The sequence below is a fragment of the Heteronotia binoei genome, chromosome 20 (assembly GCF_032191835.1).
Source record: "Heteronotia binoei isolate CCM8104 ecotype False Entrance Well chromosome 20, APGP_CSIRO_Hbin_v1, whole genome shotgun sequence".
In the NCBI taxonomy this organism is placed as follows: domain Eukaryota; kingdom Metazoa; phylum Chordata; class Lepidosauria; order Squamata; family Gekkonidae; genus Heteronotia; species Heteronotia binoei.
The window spans coordinates 7,730,677-7,751,104 of NC_083242.1; the positions used below are offsets into that span (position 1 = coordinate 7,730,677).

Below are 20,428 nucleotides of genomic sequence, written 5' to 3' on the forward strand. Positions count from 1 at the left end.
CATCCACCAGGCTGCCTCTTCCTTTGAGAACGCACGCATAGCTGGTCTTGAGGACAAAAGGAGATTGAGGAAGAATCGCACTGCTACAGCACCAACCCCAAATCAGACTTTTCCCTGCAGCCACTGTGGCCGGATCTGCCTGTCCCGCATTGGTCTTGTCAGCCACCAGCGAGCCTGCAGCAGACGTGGACTACTGCACCCTTCTTAAATCTTCGTTCGCAAAGTCAAGCCGAGAGAGAGAGTTCATGGAACTAAAGGAAGCCCTTCCAAAGACGTCTGTTCTAGATGTCAAGACGTTTCATCAGTCTTTCTTCAGTTTGGAGGCTTATCACTGGAACCCAATCTTTACAATACATTCACAGGAGACCAACAAGGTTCAGAACATGTCTGGAAATTTTACAGACATGTTCTGAACCTTGTTGGTCTCCTGTGAATGTATTGTAAAGATTGGGTTCCAGTGATAAATAAGCCTCCAAACTGAAGAAAGACGGACGAAACGTCTCGACATCTAGAACAGACGTCTTTGGAAGGGCTTCCTTTAGTTCCATGAAGTAAATACTGGAATGTTGTCGCTCCTTTGTGATTGAAAAGACTGCTTTTGAACTGTCTTCTGTTAATGTTTTTTTGCTACCTGCTGTTTTCTATTTGAAGTTCTATGTGCAAGCTTTGTCAGAACACCACTGACTTATATTACACTGTCTTGTTTAAAATTTATGGTGTGTCTTAGTGTTTTTTTTATTTACATTAGCTTGACTTGGGCATTAATAAACTGTTCCCTTGCAGTTGAAGCTGAGTGGCATCCTGCAAGAATCAATGCTTGGTAGAGCATACGCAGCAAGAGGCTTTTGGGAGACCATAGAATTCTGGACGTTGGGGTTCTAGATTGCAAAGGGCTGTCAGTGTTAGTCTGTCCGTGAAAATATAAAATACAAACCTAGTGGTGCTTTAAAGACTTAGCAGCATTTATGTCAACATCGGCTTTGGTGAGCCGCAGCTGACTAATGTCTCTGGTCTTCGCTGATGTGTTCATAATATCTGCAGGGTCCTCATGTTAAAAGGGGGAGTTGGAGGGACTTAGGAACTTTGCAGCAGAGAGAACTCTTTGCTGTTCTCCTGGGGCGAGCAGACTTGGGGTGCAGGCCCTCGGTTTGTTCATAGGGAATTGTCTCTTGAGAAAGAGGATCTGGACCACCAGCTTGCAAGAGGACAAAGATGTATGCTGGATTCCTCCCAAATGTGTTTTTTTCCCCCCTCTCCCCTTGCAGCCAGCTGTTTGCTATCAAGCCATCTCGAAGAAGCTGAAGGTGTGTGAAGAGGTACAGCAGGCTTTGCTTTTGATCTGAGCTTTTCTTGATGTCTCTACAATGTGGCTCGTTTGCTCTGAAGTGAAACGGTTCTTTTTTGTGTTCGTCTCTCTCCCCGCCTCCCACCTCCAGGAGACCGGGTCCACGTCCATACAGGCGGCAGACAGTACAGCGATTAACGGCAGCATCACACCCACAGACAAAAAGTAAGAGCCTCCCTCTTTCGGGAGGCGTTTTCCTCTTTTAATGCTTCCAGGCCAGCTTTTGACAGGGGAGAGGCAGCAAGTTGGACCGGTGATCTTCTTTGCCTGCCTCTTTTTGGGCTCTGAGGTGGGTCTGTTCAGCTTCAAAGGGGAGGGTGTCTCTCTCTCTCTCCCCACCCCCCATAGCTGTACTCCCAAGCATCTCTCTGCAGCTCAAAGGAAGAAGAAGACTGCAGATTTATATCCCGCCCTTCTCTCTGAATCAGAGACTCAGAGTGGCTTACAATCTCCTATATCTTCTCCCCCAACAACAGATACCCTGTGAGATGGGTGGGACCGAGAGAGCTCTTCCAGAAGCTGCCCTTTCAAAGACAACTCCTGCGAGAGCTCTGGCTGACCCAAAGCCATTCCAGCAGGTGCAAGTGGAGGAGTGGGGAATCAAACCCGGTTCTCCCAGATAAAAGTCCACGCACTTAACCACTACACCAAAGTGGAGAGAGGTGCTTGATAGCTGGCACTGCAGTGTGAATAGCACACGTACACCATAGACTTAAATTCTGCTGTGCAGATCTTCCACATGATAAACATATGCAAAGATTTCAGTCTTGCTAGGAGATGGGCTTTCTGGGTTAGACACATTTTGCATGTGGGCCTGTCCAAGCAGCTGTGTTGCCCTGTGCCCAGTAGCCACCTTGGAGGGCCAGGACTTGCGCACTTGCAGCAAATGTCTGCATGCAGAATAGATCCAGGGAACTGAGCACGTAATGGCTCCCTTGACTGAGGGTCATGCCAGCCCCTGCTGTATAAGAACATAAAAGAAGCCATGTTGGATCAGGCTGGCGGCCCGTCCAGTCCAACACTCTGTGTCACACAGTGGCCAAAACTCAGATGCCCTCAGGAGGTGCACTAGTGGGGCCAGAACTCCAGAAGCGCTCCCACAATCCCCCCCCCCAAAAAAGCACCAAGAATACAGAGCATCACTGCCCTAGAGAAGCCATATTGGATCAGGCCAATGGCTCATCCACTCCAACACTCTGTGTCACACAGAGGCCATCAGGAGGTCCACAAGCAGGGTCAGCACTCTAGAAGCCCTCCCAAGCACCAAGAATACAGAGCATCACTGCCCTAGACAGAGCATTCCATCTCTACCTTGTGGTTAATAGCTCTGCTCCGTATAAGAACAGAAGAGAAGCCATGCTGGATCAGGCCAGTAGCCCATTCACTGCAGCACTGTGTCACGCAGTGGCCAAAAAAGCCAGGTGCCATCAGGAGGTCTTCCCCTCCAATCGCTGGCCTTCTGACAGTTCAAGTCCTCCCTGGAAGGACCTTGTTAGAATTGCTCTTTTCTCTGCCCAGTGGCCATAGTGGTCCAGAGGCCAAGCAGCCCTTCTCAGGCATTGTAAACGGAGAATGAATGTGCGGGGAGTGGGTTGGGCTTAAGGGGACTGCAGCAGCCAGCACCCCATCCCTCGGCTCACGAATTCTCCCCCAGCGTGGCCCGCTGGGGTCACCCACAGCATAGCTGGCTTGTCGTTTCGGCCTGTGAGTTTGTTAAACGGGCCACTGCTACGATCCAGAGTCCTTCCTGAATACTTGAAAGAAGGGCGTCCTTCGTTCTGGCTTCCATGAAACTATAGGGGTGAAGCTCTTCAGAAGGACCATTTGGGGCAGGAGCTAGCATTTGAATTATTCCGGGTCCTGAAAAGTGGCATTTGCAGCATGGGTTGGCTTACCATGTATGCGATTATTTTAAAACAGGTTATTTTAAACAGGTCCCCACTTTGAATTTATGTGAGTTATAATGTTGTAAGCCGCCCTGAGCCACTTTGGTGGGAAGGGCGGGATATAAGTCTAAATATAAATAAATAAATAGGTGAAGAGTGGCCAAAAAAGCAACATCCTAAGTGTGCCTACAGCCTATACGCTTAAAAGCAGGCATGCCTTTGGCTTTCTCTGCCCAGTCAGGGAACATCAGAGAGCCGTAAGTGAGGGTGGAGCTTACATTGCAATCTGCCTTCTCCCCCCCCCCCCCAGTACATTCCTTTTTCTCGTTTTCTAAGTATAGCTCAGGTCAGACTAAATCAACTAAATCAAGTAATGAATCTACCTGGGTGACCCATCGGTCCGTCACTCACTGTCATTCAAGCTGTGCCATGTAGGGTGGGCATGTAACCCCACGTTTGCCTTTTTTAGGTCCTTTGGCATGGGACTGTAATATCACGAGCGCTATTTCAGGGAGCTTCCCTCGTGGTGTGACAGAGGCCCCTGAACAATAACAGCTGCCACAGCATGGTTCCTTTTGGAAGAGCCTGCCAGGAACTTCCCTTTGACAGGCACCTTGTGTGGCTTTGCCCCTCCTGTCGCTCCCCAATGAGTTGGACAGCTGGGTTTGTTTAACTCTAGGAAGACAGGAAGAGGTGGGCTCCTTATCCTTTGCAGGAATGGTCCTCTGGTGGCACTCGAATCATCAGGAACTTCCTGTCACACACACACAAGCCGAGTGACGGGAGCTGGAGTTGAACTTCCTGTTTCACTTTTGGAGGCTGTTTCCCGCCTGTGCCAACACAGAGCAGACCGCAGCCCTTCCCCCCGCCCCCCCCCCACCTCCGTGTCAGCCACCGACTCAGGATGTCAGTTTTACAACCCTGCTGAAAGGGAAACCAAAGTAATGATGAAGGTGTTCAGGTAAGACCCTGTCCCCCGTAGCATAAGGAGGAAAACTTGCCATAAGCTGGCAAAGAGCCAGTCGGACGTAACCGTTCAGGGTTGGGCTAGGCTTGGGGAGGCGGGGGTTCTGAGCTCTGCTTACCCTGAAACTCACTGGTCAGTCGTTCCTCCCTCTCTCAGCCTCACTCACTTTGTGGAGGAGGGGAAAATGTTGAGTCCCGTGGTACCTTTATGATCAGCCGGCGCACAGGAAGCATTTGTGTGTTTGTGGTTAGCTTCGTCCAGATCTGATCGGAAGCGTTAACGAGAAGAAAACAGCAAAATGCACCGCCTGTAAGATTCCTCGAGTGACTGCCTCTGTTTTAGTAGAGCATCACCTTTATACTTTACTGCACCGTTTCCCATTTGCAGGGTTGCAACACGGTACCAGGCCACAGAAACCTCAATACCAGCTCGCCAGGGGCTGCCCAACAGCCTCCTCCCCGTTCCCCTCTCTATCTTTGGCGTTGCATGCCGCACTCCAGCCTCTGCCCCCCCCCCCCCCACGCCGCCACTGCCTGTGGCACTCAGAGAGCACTACAGACATTGCGTGCTGGCCAGAAGCCCTCCCTTGTCCCTCTCTGATGTTCGGAAACATCAGAGAGGGCGGGGAAAGCTCCTGGCCGGCGTGCAGTGTCTGTATCACTCCCTGATGGTCCTCCGTCCAGACCACAGGGAAGGAACCAGGCCACGGAGGGGAAAAGTTTGGGAAACCCTGCTTTACTGGATAGCTTGCACGAGTCCCTCCCAAGTGCAACAGCACCACTTTCTCTTCTGTTGTTAGGTTGGATAAGGAATTTGACCCATTAGCGGAAGCTTTCCCTGACCCCCAGCCTGGAGTGGCCACTAACAGGTGAATTCCACAGGGACGGCCTGTGTGCGTCGGTAGGAACATAAGCTGGGGGAGGGGGGGAGTTTGAGGAGCTGCAAGGCTCTTTTTTGGTTTGAAGGTGTGAATGGATGTTTCGAATGAGCCTCTGGTTACCCCTTATGTAGGGAGGAGGTTGACAGATCCTTAATGGAAGGGGAGTTGTACCATGACAATTGCAATATTTAATATTCCACAAAGAGGCTTGATTTGAAGAGAGGAGGATGCAGAAGCCTCTCGCCTCATGGCATAAACGGTAAACGACAAAAGATGAAGAGATCTGGAAGAAGTATCCGGGCTGAAAGATGTGGAGTGGATATAACTTGGATGAGGGAAGTGATATTATCTGATGAGTCCCTTTTTTGTGTATCTCAGAACCTCTTCCCCCACCCCCTGTCAGAGACACTTAATACAAGACCCTGGCCGGGGCTGTTAACGTGCCAGATTTTTACAAAGCCATCATTTCAAATTCTTGTCCTTTGTGATAGATTTTTAAAAGGCAGCAAGAGGCTGCGGCGCCTGGGCATACCTGCAGAACGTTAGGGTTTGTTTTTTTAAAAAAATGTGCCTCACGAGGACCTTCTGAGTCAAGGAGGCCCGAAAGCCTGCGCTAGATTTGAACCTGAATATCACAAGCTCTAAATGAATTCGTCTTTGTGTTGCCTCCTGCGCTGGGCCTCTCCTTGACCCGGCAGCTTTCTGCAGCAAACAGACATTCGTCTTGGAGAAGGCTCACTTTGTCTTTCTAAGCAGAGGGTTTGACATTGGTCGAGCGATGGCTCCCTAACAAGGAAAAGAATAACCTTTTTTTAAAAAAAACACTCCTTTTGCACTTTTATTTTCCACTTTAGGTATGCCCATTGACTCTTCCATTCTTAGGATTGACGCACCTCGCAGGAATCTCCGGCAGCGAGTCTGTCTGGTTTTCCTTGACGCTCAGAAGGGTTGATTCAGGAGGCTCGGCCCTAGAAGAACCTATGTGCGTGCTCTCTCTCTCTCTCTCTCTCTTGAGATGGCGCTTCGACACTAACCGTCTCCTCTCCTCCCCAGGATAGGGTTCCTGGGTCTGGGCTTGATGGGAAGCGGCATTGTCTCCAACCTGCTGAAGATGGGGCACACCGTCACCGTCTGGAACCGAACTGCGGAGAAGGTAAGGCGCTTTTCGTAGCCAGCATGGAATGACGTCAGAGCAGGGCTTCCGTTTGCCGAGGAGGAGATTTGGGCGTGCCTGGGGTCCTCGTTGAGAGGGAGGAAGCCATGGCTCAGTGGCAGAGCTTCTGCAGAAGGTCCCAGGTTCAACCCTCAGCATCTCCAGTTGGGCAGTCTAGAATGTGCCCAAGTCCTCCACCTGAGACCTCGGAATGCTGTCGCCGGTCCGAGTAGACAGTATCTGACCTCGACAGACCACAGATCTGGTTCGATATAAGGCGGTTTCGTGCATTCAGGAGACAAGCCATTTTGTTAAAGTGCCCGTGTCATGATCTGTGCAGGACTGAGAGACAAGGCCTAGGGAGGCCTGGGCCTAAAGACCAGTGTGGGAGTAGAAAGCAGACACAGCCTACAATCTCCACAATGCTTGGCACCCACTGTAACCGATCAGTGTCCAGGGATTGTGTGAGGGGATTGCTACATAAACTTTGTGGGCTGTGGAACTGTGTTCTTGTCTCTCACAGAGTCAGGCTGAGAGGACAGTCTGTGGCTGAGAGAAGGATCCCTCACTCAGAAGGTAGAGTGAGTCACAGGCAGTCGGCCTGGGGAAAAGGGCTGTGGGCCCTGATGACTAACAGGCTAGGGGAAGTACAAGTAGCTGCGTTAAGGTTTATTTTCTTTTTCCTTTAACCACTGTTATATCTGTTAAGCACCTTGCCTTGTTTAAATACCCATCCCTGTATTAATAAACCTTTATCTTTCTAATGGTCTCTGCCTGGTCATCACGCCTATGTTTCTCGGCTAAAAGGGGCATTTTTGTAGGGCTTGGGAGGGTACTCTGGACCTTCCCAAGGGACCATCAATCCAGAGTGGTGGCAGCGTAAGGCAGCAACCCACTGGGTTCGCGACAGCCCGACACCTGTCTTTGCTTCTCTGCCCGTTGCATTCGGAACAACTTGATTTGAGATGCATACTTGTGGGCCTGCTAATTGCTCTGACAAAGCTAGCTGAAATTATCGCACTGTTCCATAGTAGCCATGGCAACAGCTTCCGTTCCCTCTGCTTCGGTTTTTGTTTCTCACCCCACCCTGATTTTCTGTCCTTGTGGTGGGCAGCGAAGGCTCTGCCTTCTGGAACAGCTGCACCCGCTGTTGTGTTGGCACCAGGGTTTTGGAGAGACAATGTCTCATCTGCCCATTTAACACAGGCAGAGCAGAGAGCGAAGGTAGCACGTCCATCCTAGGCAAAGCAGCGCTCGAAGCCCAGCTGTCCCGCAGGTTAGCCTGGTCTCAAAAGCTGAGTGGGGTCATCCCTTGTGTCACACAGCCAGGCCTAGCAGGGCCTTCTACTGGCTGCCACCACTCTGGAAAGGGTCCGTATGGAGGGCCCAGAGCACCCAACCATCCTTGTCTTCCTTATTATGAAATATCTCTTCTGTGACCAAGGAGAGGTGAGGACCCAAGGAATAGAACGACAACAATTTATTTACAGTGTTCAAATAATAAGTGGGTAAAATAGTGAAATATATATGTGCAAATAAACAAAAGCCCTGATGCGTTTATCTATACAGTCCCTACTCTAATAGCCAACACTTTACCCCCTTGGGTAAGGGGTCTTTCCCCTGCTGCAAGCTCTCTAGGCCACAGCCTGCCTCCAGCTCAGCCTTCCAGGAAAAGAACATACCCTGCCTGGACTTCGCCCTTTTATGCTCTCCTGCCCCACCCTTCTCCGGTCCAGTTTCCCTCCAAAACCTTGCCACCCAATCAGAGGGGATCCTGGGAAATGTAGGCTCTTTTGTAACTCCTAGGAAGGCTTCTCTGGGCCTGCAGGCCTCACTGGGCCCAGGATCAGGACACCTTGTCAGTACTCGGACCAGAGTCCACCAGGGAAGTCCAGGGCTGCCACACAAAAGCAGGCAACGGCAAACCACCTCTGAACGTCTCTTGCCTTGAAAAGCTGTGGGGTCACCACAGGTCAGCTGGGGCTTGGCGGCACTGGGCACGCGCACGAGAGAGACCAGGAAACTCAGGCGAGTCTCCCTTCCTTCTGCAGTCATTGCTTGTGGCGGCACAGTACAGTTTGCTGCTGCATCTGCAAGAGCAAAGCCCATGTCTCATCGGGGCCGGTCCCTATCATGGAGTTGCACAGCATCAGCTGAAGATTTCCACGCTTCCCATCTCAGGATCCAGGCTGTCCCTAGCAGCCCAAGCCGGGGGACAAGGGGGGGGGGAGGGATTCTCTAGATGGGTCCCCTGCCCGTACCTCCCAGTGGGATGCAGCAGGCTGCCTCTTGGCAGCAGTCAAGGCGAATGAGGCTCTCCCCAGGCTGAGCGCCCTGCCCTGGATGGCCCAGGCTAGCCCCATCTCAGATGCTCAGCAGGGGTCAGTCCCGGGTAGGACTTCGATGGGAGGGCAGCGAGGAAGTCCAGGGTTGCAACACAGGCGCGAGCCTCGGCTAATCCCCCTCTGCCTCAAAACCCTCCCAGAGGGGCACCATCAGCAAGGTGCAGCTTGACTACACTTTCCACCACCAGCGTTCTATGGCCCTGACCTAGCTCAACAGGGCCGGGGGACCACCAAGAAGTCCAGAGTCGGTGTGCAGGAGGCAGGCAACGGCAAACCACTTCTGCCCTCACTCAGACAGTGCAAGCTAGCCTGATCTTGTCAGATCTCAGGAGCTGAGCAGGTGAGCGTTTGGGTGGGAGAGCACCAAGGGAGTCTAGGGTCACTGTACAGAGGCAGGCTACGGCAAACCACCTCCGTTCATCTCTTGCCTTGAAACCCCTCTGGGGTCGTCATAAGCGGGCTGTGACTGGTAGGCTGAGTGTTGGGACCAAGCCCTAGGACAGGGGTGTCGAACTCATTTGTTGTGAGGGCCAGATCTGACATAAATGAGACCTTGTCAGGCTGGGCCACGTGTGGACCTATATAAGATTAGGTAGCAGAGGCATAGACTTTATAAAGGACACAGGCAAACGCAATTAAAGATTTAAAAAAGAGAACTTAAAGCATTCTTAAAACCATTAGCGTGTGCTTTTATTGTATTTCTTCCATGGGATCCAGGGAACTGGGCAAAGGAAGCTCTGGCTCTTTCCTTCCTTCCCCAGGGGACCAGGAGGGGGAGGATCCTCAGCCAATAGAGAAAATAGGGGCTATGTTCTGTTGAACAAGCCTGGCAAAGCAAGCTGTGATGCAGAAGGCAGCAAGAGAGAGGGAGAAGGAAGCAGATGACAGCCAGTCGCTCAGGGGCCTGGTAGGAGCCCTCTGGGGGCCTGATTCGGCCCCCAGGCCACATGTTTAACACCCCTGCCCTAGGAGTTGCTTGCCTGCCATGCCTGCAGGAGGAAAGTTGTCTGCTGCTGCTGCTGAGCCTGTGGCCTGGAGAAGCTTCTCTGGAGCCCAGGGTTCCTCAGAATCATTCTCTGTGTTAACCTAAAAAAATAAATAATTATCTGGGTTATCTTGATAGGATTTTACTGGAGACGATTGTCCTTATGAGTGGCAAATGCCTGACTGCATCTCGTGTCTGTGTGTGTGGAGAGGAAGAGAAAACACACTCCCCTTTTAGGAGTCACCCTTTTGGACGGCATTTTGCCGTTTGCCTCCGCCTGCCATCTTGCCACCCCTTTCCAGGTCCGAAGCGGGAGGCGTCTGGGTTCCCGCTAGAGCTGCGGCCCGGGCAGCCTGCCTTGTCCAGCGACCTCCGTCTCTGACATGTGGGTCTGTGACTTTTGCAGTGTGATTTGTTCATCCAGGAGGGGGCGCGCCTGGGAAGAACCCCCGCCGAAGTGGTCTCGACCTGTGACATCACTTTCGCCTGCGTCTCCGATCCCAAGGCGGCCAAGGATGTAAGGATTACCTCTTGCGCTTGTGCACTTCTCTTTCTCTTTCTCTCATGTTCTGCATGGAATTTCTTTGCCTTTGCTGCCTTTGCTTTCCCCCCAAATCAGTGTGCAATTTAATGAAGATGTTTTGACATGTGCAAAGAGCAATAACAAATTTATGCAGCCACCAGGTCACTATTTATGTATGTGGGAGAGGAAAAGAAGGCACCCTCCTTTTTAGGAGTTGCCTTTTTGGACAGCATTTTGCCGTTTGCCTCTGCTTGCCCGCAGCTCTAGCAGGAGCCGAGGGGTGGGGGGAGAGTGGACAGTAGCAATAAATCTGACAGATACGTCTCCTGTTTTGAAGTGTGCCTGAACACGAAAGCTCGTACCTTGAATAAACTTCGTTGGCCTTAAAGGTGCCACTTGTTCTAACTTTGTTTCAGCATGTCAGTGCAGGGAAGTACATAGTTCTGTTCAGAGCTTTAAAACTGGCGAAGGGGCTGTAGCTCAGCGGTAGAGCTCCCCGGAGAGCTGCTGCCAGTCCGAGTAGACAATGCGGAGCTAGACGGACTGATGATCTAATTCAGTGTAAGGCAGCTTCATGTGTTCGGTAATTTCCTGACAAAGGTGATTGAAAAGTGGGAGGTCGCTTTGATCCTGACCTGGATAGCCCAGGCAAGCCCGATCTCATCAGATCTCAGAAGCTGAGCAGGGTCGACTGTGGTCCGTACTTGAATGGGAGACTTCCTTGAAACACCCAGTTGCGAGGACAGGGGCAGGCCTTATTCAGCCACCTCTCTGAATATCCCTCCAGGCCCCCAGTAGAGGTCAGTCACCAGAGGTTGCCATTGACTTCTGGGTGCAAACACGTGCAAAAATATACAGAAATACCCCCAAAAGTGATTTTAACAGTGAGTGTAATGAAGAAAATTGAGTCGGTATGCAAGTTTCTCATTCTCCTGGACAGATTGTTCTCGGGTGTCCTGCATATTGCTTTACTCCTCCCCATATCTCCAAGTGGAACGCAGCATTGACTAAAGCAGTTAATGCTCCCTCCAATGTCAACTGGGCAGTGCATCATCTCCCCACCCCCCTTGGGCTTTCGACCCTGGGACCGCTGTTTAAAGCAGTCTGCCAGCACGGCTAGTCACCAGTTATTCCCCTGTACTGCAAACCTACCAAGCCTGTTATGTCTCTGCCTTTCCCCCTCCCCGCCCCCCTACATGCCTTCAGGTCATGTAAATCCTCAGGAGGTTGTGTGGACATTTCCTACCAGAAGGAAGATGAGCAATTGGGAGCAGTGTCTCTCCTGTGCTTGGATTCATAGCGGTGCACAGGCAGGTTCGAGACTTGCTGCGCTGACATTAAACGGCCCTTAAGATTTCTGTGAGATTTCTTTCTTTCTGCGAGGTCTGTTTTGTTCTCAGCGCATTACAGGGGATACCAGAGGGAGAGCAGCTCGCCGTCACTTATCTCGGCCGAACATTAGCCACTTCTCGCCACAATCCAGGAGCCCCTTTTAAAGCACCCAGCCCCCAACTGCATGGGGCGAAGAAAGTTGAGAAAGAGAAATACTTCTCCCTCTCCCAAAATATTGAACTCGAGGGCATCCGATGAAGCCGATGGGCAGTAGATTCAGGACAGACAAAAGGAAATGCCATGTCATGTAGAGAGTGATTAAAATGTGGAATTTGCTGCCAGAGGATATAGTGAGGGCCGCAGGAATAAATAGCTTTTTAAAAGTGGATTAGATCAGACTGCCAGTGGCTACTAGCTGGTGACTGAGGGGGAACCTCCACATTCAGAGGCACTAAACCTCTGAATCCCAGAGCCAGGAGGTAACCTAGGGAAGGCCCTGCTGGTAGACCTCCTGAGGGCACCTGGTTTTTGGCCACTGTGACACTGATTGCTGGACTGGATAGGCCATTGGCCTGATCCAACATGGTTCCTCTTACGTTCATATGCCACGGCCTCTGTGCCTTGTCGTGAGCCATCCAGAGGAACTGGTTGGCCACTGTGAGACAGGATGCTGGACTAGATTTCCCACTGGCCTGATCCAGCAGGGCTCTTCTCCTGTTTTTATGACTTCCTTGAGCATCGTTCTCCTGGTTTTGAAGCCATGCCAAGACCGGTGGGGTCGCAGGAGGCGGTCTGCTGAGTCAGCTCTAGGCAGTGGGCAGGTCGGCATCGCTTTGCAGACACCCCTATTGCTTTACCGCTCTTCTGTTCCCACAGCTGGTGCTGGGTCCTAGCGGGGTGCTCCAGGGGATACGTCCGGGGAAGTGCTACGTGGACATGTCCACCGTCGATGCAGACACAGTTACGGAGCTGGCCCAGGTAAGTATGTTAGATTTGAACCTCGGACGTGACTTTGCTCATAGTCAATTCACTGTTTTCTTCTTGGGCATCGTGAAGCTGGGGCAGTGGCTCTCATATCCTGGGCCAGGTCCCCCAAAGTGTGTTTGTGACTCCCCTCGCCAAGTAGGTTGCAGGGCCAAGAGGGAGGAGGTACAGCCGGAGTGGTCTGAAAGAGGAGGATTTGAAGCTGTTTTGGATTAGCCTCAGCCCACTATGCACTGTGGCTGTGAAAGTCTCAGCCTTGTTTTTCTGTAATTCTATATAAGCAGAGCTAGTTTGGTGTAGTGGTTAAGAGCGGAGGGTTCTGATCTGGAGAACTGGGATTCACCACCTCTTCAACGTGCAACTGCTGGTGTGTCCTTGGGTCAGTCACAAGTTCTCTCAAGAGCTGTTCTCTTGAGCAGTTCTCGGAGCTCTCTCAGCCTCGCCTGCCTCACAGGGTGCCAGTTGTGGAGAGAGGACGGGAAAGGAGGTTATTGTTAGCTGCTCTGAGACTCCTACTGAAGACAGGGTATAAATGCAATCTCTTATTCTTCTCTTCTTTTTCTCTCCTTTTTTTTTTGTTAATTTTTAACAAAGTAAAATGGAATGCTCGTTCATTGTTAAACTGATGGGCGCTTACATGTTTACGTTAGAGGAGGAAAATAGCAAGGAGTAACTTTGCGAGTGGGGCACAAAAAGCAGTTGAAAACTGGATCCTGTTTCACAAGGTTTGAGAGCTCCTGCCCTAGGAAAATCAGTTCTTAAGAGAATGAGACCATTAGCAAGCACCCCTGAGCCCTGCTTATTGAAAGGCATCGGTCTGGCCAGAGATTTTCCTTAGTTATACCCAGGGCTTCTTTTGAGCAGGAAGGCAGTTCTGGCTGGCTTGGTGTCAGGGGGTGTGGGCCTACTATACAAATGAGTCCCTGCTGGGCTTTTTCTAAAAAAAAAACAAACCTGTGGACCAATGGTAACATCGGGGTGTGGCCTAATATGCAAAGTAGTTCCTGCTGGGCTTTTTCTACCAAAAAAATCCCTGGTTATACCGTTCCTTTTTAAAACCCATGCAGGAGCCCAAAAGGGCTTAAAAACAATATCATAAGTAAAACAGGCAACAGGAAGTAAGAATTATTGCGTATGTTTGTTTGGCTTACAGCCCCTCAAGCACAGAACTTGCCCGTTTCCTTTTTCCCAAGAGCATTCCATTCCTAACCTCTTCCTGTCCTCCAGTCCGCCATGTTGATTTTCTCCCATGCCAGGTGATGTCTCTCTCGAGACACTGCACAGCTAGTCGTTCTATTACTGACACACAGCAATTTATTGGGACTTGTTCCGACATCATCGCAGCTCAACCAATAGCGGGAACTCGGGCGGACCCTTGCCAGTTGATGAAAAGCAGGGTTAAAAATGTAACCCCCCCCCCCCCCAAATTTTAAAGGGATTCTGACTTTTCTGTATTTTCCGGGCAGTTTTCCAAATGGCCGGTGCTGTATTTGTGTTCGATGCCTTGGCTCATTTATTTTTGTGTGTGTCCTGTGGTGCATTCATAATTGGGGAAGCTTTCTCTCTGTCTCCCCTTCCAGGTGATTGTATCCAGGGGGGGCCGTTTCCTGGAAGCCCCCGTCTCAGGGAACCAACAGCTGTCGAACGATGGGATGCTGGTGATTCTGGCAGCCGGGGACAGGGGCTTGTATGAAGACTGCAGCAGCTGCTTCCAGGCCATGGGGAAGACCTCCTTTTTCCTGGGTAATTCCTCCGTTCCAGCACCAGAAGGAATCTCGTTAGGCAGGTCCTGTGCAGTTTCCAGCAAAAGCTCACTTGCACAACTTTCTGTTTGTCAAGACAAGCTTGCATCCCTGTACACAGAAGTGCGAGGGTGCGTGTTGAGGCACAAGGACAGAAAACTGTGTGGGTGCGTGTTTGGAAATCAGGTCCCATCAGAGAGGCTGGTGTGTTGTCCATTCATGCTCTTTCACACCAACACGCAAAAGGGTGGGGACTGATCTTCCCCACCGTCTTACCGTCTTGTCACCTTTTTGCATTTTTCTGAGGAAGAAGGTGTCTTGTACTTATGGGCCCAGTTGCTTCCACAAACCAGGGTTCTTATGCCCTGACCTCAGTAGCCCAGGCCAGCTCCATCTTGGAACTAAGCAGGGTCAGCCATGGCTGCTACTTGGAAGAGAGACCTCCAGGGAATGCCAAGGTTGTGATACAGAGGCAGGCAATGGCAAACTACCTCTGAAATGTCTCTTGCCTTAACAACAAATCTAGCTCATCACCTAGTGCTGCATTATGCTAAATGAGCTGGAACAGGGGTGGCCAGACTGCAGCTCGGGAGCCACATGTGGCTCTTTCACACATATTGTGTGGCTCTTGAAGCCCCCACTGCCCCGTCAGCCAGCTTGGTGAAGGCATTCATCTCTTTTAAATCATTTTGCTAAGCCAAGCCAGCCAGCAGCTTGGATTATGCACTTTAAGTTAAATGTTTTCTTTCCACCACTTCTTCCATCTATTTGCCCTCCCTCCTTCTTTCCCTCCCTCCCTCCCTCCCTCCCTCCTTCCTTCCTTCCTTCCTTCCTTCCTTCCTTCCTTCCTTCCTTCCTTCCTTCCTTCCTTCCTTCCTTCCTTCCTTCCTTCCTTCCTTCCTTCCTTCCTTCCTTCCTTCCCTCCCTCCCTCCCTCCCTCCCTCCCTCATTTGATCTTTATTGTATGCGGCTCTTACAATAAGCAAGCTCGGCCACCCAAGCTAGAACTTCTGACTAACAGACAGTCTTAGGATCTACTGGCTATACTCTACACACAGTGCTGTTCTAATGTACATGAAAGTAATCCACGGGGGGAGAAATGCCTTGTTCCACAAAGCAGGTGTCAAACAGACCCAGGGCTCGTTAGGACATAGGTTGTAGACATCGCTGTCTTATGCTCAATCCGCCCTACTAAAGGCCACCAGCGTTAAGAACTCGGGATGGGTGTATCAGGGCTTCTGGAGGCCAGCGAGGAATTGTGTCGTGGTGCAATGAGCAAAGTGATACAGAGAGGGACGTACTGCCTAAGTATAACCTGCCTCTGCTGTTGTTTATCTTTCTTTCCTGGTTGCTTTCATTTGACAAAAAGGGTTGGGAAGAGAGATGCATTTTAGCGGCTCTCTGCTCGCCCACAGGAGAAAGAATAGCAGGTGTTGCTTGATATTTCTCCAAAGGGTTTTGGATCCTAGTAATCTGGGTTTGGGTTGGGGGGAGGACGTCACCTTTGGGGGAGGAATATGGAAGCCCGTCCCACAGAACACCTCTTTTTTCACCCCCGTACAGGAGAAGTGGGCAACGCCGCCAAGATGATGCTGATCATGAACATGGTGCAAGGGAGCTTCATGGCCACAATAGCAGAAGGCCTGACTCTGGCCCAAGTGACCGGTCAGTCCCAGCAGACCCTTCTGGACATCCTGAACCAAGGACAGCTCGCCAGCATCTTCTTGGACCAGAAGTGCCAAAGTAAGGTCCTCCCCCGCCCTTCTTCCTCTCTCGGCCTGTGAAGCATCACTCACCAAGTGCAGAGTAGCATTGCAAGGAGGGGGACATAAAGACTACCTTCAGGGCTTCAGGGGTTGCCAACCTCTAGCTGAGGCCTGGCGATCACCTGAGGTGACAGCTCATCCTCCAGACTAGAGATCTCTTCCCCTGGAGAAGATGATATTGGATTTATATCCTGCCCTCCACTCCAAAGAGTCTCAGAGCGGCTCACAATCTCCTTTCCCTTCCTCCCCCACAACAGACACCCTGTGAGGTAGATGAAGATATTGGATTTATATCCCGCCCTCCACTCCAAAGAGTCTCAGAGCGGCTCACAATCTCCTTTCCCTTCCTCCCCCACAACAGACACTCTGAGGTAGATGAAGATATTGGATTTATATCCCGCCCTCCACTCCAAAGAGTCTCAGAGCGGCTCACAATCTCCTTTACCTTCCTCCCCCACAACAGACACCCTGTGAGGTAGATGAAGATATTGGATTTATATCCCGCCCTCCACTCCAAAGAGTCTCAGAGCGGCTCACAATCTCCTTTCCCTTCCTCCCCCACAACAGACACTCTGAGGTAGATGAAGATATTGGATTTATATCCCGCCCTCCACTCCAAAGAGTCTCAGAGCGGCTCACAATCTCCTTTACCTTCCTCCCCCACAACAGACACCCTGTGAGGTGGGTGGGGCTGAGAGGACTCTCACAGCTGCTGCCCTTTCAAGGACAACCTCTGCCAGAGCTATGGTTGACCCAAGGCCATTCCAGCAGGTGCAAGTGGAGGAGTGGGGAATTGAACCCGGTTCTCCCAGATAAGAGTCCGCACACTTAACCACTACACCAAACTGGCTGCCTGGGAGTGAGGTCTCGTCTGGTGTCATATCCTGCAAAGGCTCCTCCCCTCCCCGAGCTCCATTCTCCAAATTTCTAGCAGTTTCCAAACCCAAAGTTGGCAACCCTCCTCTCAGTGGAAGTGTCGGGTAGGCTTTTGCCGTGAGACTTTAACTTAAGGCTCCCCAAGTTGAAATGTGTTGTGTGGACTGCACTGTTGAAACCTGTGTGGTGTGGCCCAGCCAGTGGCCACAGCCAGGGTCTTAACAAGACAGGGTAATGACAGAGTCACTAAGGGAGAGGCTACCACCCAGCAGTGGATGTGTGCTTTGCACGGAAGAGATTCAGTCCTTTTCACCTTGAGCTTAGCAGTCGGGGGGGGGGGGGGGGACAACCTCAGCCAGTTTGGTGTACTGTTTAAGTGTGTGGATCCTTAATCTGGGTTTAATTCTCCACTCCTCCACTTGCAGCTGCTGGAATGGCCTCAAGTCAGCCATAGCTCTTGCAGAGCTGTCCTTGAAAGGGTAGCTTCTGTCAGAGCTCTCTCAGCCCCACCTACTTCACAGGGTGTCCATTGTGGGTGGGGAGCGCGGGAAGGTAAAGGAGATTGTCAGCCGCTCTGAGACGCATGAGATTCAGAGTGAAGGGTGGGATGTAAATCCAGTATCATCATCATCATCTTAAAAGCCCCATCCATTCAAGTAAATACCAGGCTACACGAATCAGCAACATGAACATATGAAGCTCCCTTATACTGAATCAGACCCTCCTCGGTCCATCAAAGTCAATATTGTCTACTCAGACTGGCAGCGGCTCTCCAGGGTCTCAAGCTGAGGTTTTTCATGCCTTTTTTAGTTGGAGATGCCGAGGATTGAACCTGGGACCTTCTGCTTACCAAGCAGATGCTCTGCCACTGAGCCACCGTCCCACCTCTCAACCAAACATGACTCACCGGCAGGTGGTCTCACACTCTTTTTAGCAGGTGGATTCGAAGGGGGTTGTGAAATATGCAGCAGTTGGGAAAGCAGAACATGAAAAGATGCCCAGCATTCATCAATGTGTTCCCCACCCACTTTGTCTTTTCCAGACATCCTGCAAGGAAACTTTAAACCAGATTTCTACCTGAAATACATCCAGAAGGATCTCAGATTAGCCATTGCACTAGGCGACTCCGTCAACCACCCAACTCCCATGGCAGCTGCCGCCAACGAGGTAGGTGCCGTTCAGAACCACCTCTGTTCATTCAGGGCTCAGGGACAGCTTCTGAAAACAGAGGGGAAGCTTCAGGTCTGGGCCCAGGCCCGCTGTCGTGCTCTCGAAGATCCTTTTCCCCCAGTGGGCGCCTCGCAGAGAGAGAAGCAGGTTTTCAGGCGGTAATACAAATCTAGTTCAAATTCAAGTATTTCCAAGGCAGTACGAGAGACAGTTAGCTGGAACAAAGCAAGGAGGATAAATTCCGGAGTAGTTCTGCTGGCCTGAAATAACAGCCAGACGGAGGTGGGAATGCGTTTGGCGGGTTGGGTTAGCTGCCGCCATCCGAGCGGGAAGGGCCATTGTTCGTCAGAGGGCTCACTGGACCAGCAGTTACGGTTAAAAGCAGATTGGGTGGACTGAATTACGAGAGTTGTGTTCTTCACGATTTTTTTTTGAATACTTCCCCCCCGATTGTCTTCCTTCCTATGCTTATCACCTGACCTCACCTGGTCTATTCAGGCCTTTTGCTCTTGCTAGAACGAAGGCCCATTCAACAGCGGTTGCAAGAGGCCACTTCTTACATTTTCCCTACTCTTGACAGAATTCGCTCTTAATGTCTTGGTAAAATAAACTCAGATCTCTCATATTTTATTGGAACGTCCTCTATATTCTAATCTGTTGATGTATTCTACCGAGGCTGGTGAATTTCAGATCGGGGTGGCCAAACTGTGGATGGGGAGCCACGTGCTGCTCTTTCACACACATGGGGTGGCTCTCGAAGCCCCCACCAGCTAGCTGGCTTGGAGAATGTATTTGTCTCTTTAAATCACTCCTCTAAGCCAAGCCAGCTAGCAGCTTGGAGAATGTATTTAAAGTTAAAGTTGCTGTCTTTCCACCTCTCCCTCCCCTATCTTCCTTCCTTCCTCCCTCCCTCATCTGATATTTATTCTGTGTGGCTCTTATGTTAAGTTTGGCCACCCCTAATAGAATTTATATCTCTGTTCTGTTTATGCCACCTCTCTCCTGTGGAAGGTTCCCAGATGGTCTCCTGTGTGGACTCAGCCAGGTTGCTCCATCGCCTGCCCTTCAGGCTGTTGCCCTGGTTTAAAACTACCCTGTTTGCCTGAAAGGAAGGGCGTGGGTTTTTCTTCTCCCATCAAGAAAGAGAGAGCGGTCTCTCTCAAATTCGCATGCCAGTTAGGGAGAGTAACATCCAAAAACCTTTTACGTAAAATCCTTTTTTTGGAGAAGAGGGGGTTGTTCCTTCAGGTTCGCCTCCCTGTCAGAGAAATACGGCTGTCTTGTTTCCCAGGCCCAGCTGCTCAGGGCTGTGTGGGCGAGGGCCATCTTCACAAGGCTGCCTACACAAATGCTGTCGCTCGGAGAGAGGCAGCATAACGTGCTCGGCTGAATGTCCCGAACTGCTCCATGTCGCCTAAACCAAGGGTGTCAAGTTCATTTGTTAATGAGGGCCGGATCTGACCTAAATGAGACGTTGCCGGGCTGGGCCATGTGCTTACGTATTTAAGATTAGGTAGCAGAGAGCTAAATTTTTTAAAGGACATATATATTTAAAAACTTAAAATAAAACATGCTTAAAACATTAGCCCTTGTTGGTCTTAAAGGTGCTTTCTTTGTATCTCTCCCATGGGATCCAGGGAACTGGGCCAAGGAATCTCTGGCTCTTTCCCTCCCTCCCCAGGGGACCAGGAGGGGGAGGAGCCCACAACCAATGGAGAAAATAGAGATTTTGCTCTGTAGCTCCTGTGCGATTGAGCAAGCCTTGCAAAGCAAGCTGTTATGCAGAAGGAAGCAAAGGGAGAAGGAAGCAGACAGCCATTTGCTGAGGGGCTTGGTGGGAGCCCTCCGGGGGCCCAATTTGGCCTCCAGGCTGCATGTTTGACACGCCTGGCCTAAAACATCTGGGGCAGGATATTGCCTCCAGAGGTTTCACGTCGCCACCCTCTGGGTAGACAGCCAGTTTTTGATCCCATCCCAAGTTTGGTGCTTGCAAAGGGCGGAATTTAGACTTTTGCGGGAGCCCCTTCTGGGATCCCAATTTCTCGTTCTTTGGAAGCAATAGGGGTTGCACAGCACACAGCGATTCACAAGTGTTTCTCGGATAAATGGTTAGGAACTGTAACCTGTCCTACTTTCTATAGACGACTGTACGTAAGTGGAATCTTACTGTGTAATTTTGCATCATTTAATGTGTTGTGGTGACAACTTAACGCTTTCCTTCAGTTCTCTTTTTAAATTTCAGGCTGGTTGTGCAGCCCTAACTCTGTTGCATTGTTCAGGGAATGCCCCATCCTGTCGCCTGCGTCGACACAGTTTGCGCAATCCGCCTTGAGTCCGTGTGAGAGAGGCGGACTGTGAATAACATACCTTAAAAATAAACGTGTAGCTGCTAAATCGGGCGTCTCCAACCTTTTTGAGCCTGCAGGCAGCTTTGGGATTCTGACACGGGGAGTGGTGGTGGGCGCCGCTGCAAA

General features: G+C 50.9%; 1 protein-coding gene across 9 annotated transcripts in view; it reads left to right on the plus strand.

Moving 5' to 3' along the window:
* Window positions 1–20,428, plus strand: part of GLYR1 (glyoxylate reductase 1 homolog) — a 55,148-nt gene that overhangs the window by 30,566 nt on the left and 4,154 nt on the right. For 3 of the 9 annotated variants that reach the window (XM_060260968.1, XM_060260970.1, XM_060260973.1), the window contains 9 exons: window positions 1,266–1,316; window positions 1,437–1,510; window positions 4,998–5,066; window positions 6,132–6,231; window positions 9,968–10,078; window positions 12,293–12,394; window positions 13,981–14,143; window positions 15,706–15,885; window positions 17,827–17,951. In XM_060260968.1, coding sequence (XP_060116951.1) covers window positions 1,266–1,316; window positions 1,437–1,510; window positions 4,998–5,066; window positions 6,132–6,231; window positions 9,968–10,078; window positions 12,293–12,394; window positions 13,981–14,143; window positions 15,706–15,885; window positions 17,827–17,951 — 975 coding nt within the window. The remainder of the gene's footprint in view (window positions 1–1,265; window positions 1,317–1,436; window positions 1,511–4,997; window positions 5,067–6,131; window positions 6,232–9,967; window positions 10,079–12,292; window positions 12,395–13,980; window positions 14,144–15,705; window positions 15,886–17,826; window positions 17,952–20,428) is intronic. The other 6 variants (XM_060260971.1, XM_060260972.1, XM_060260975.1 and 3 more) reach the window with 4 other exon arrangements.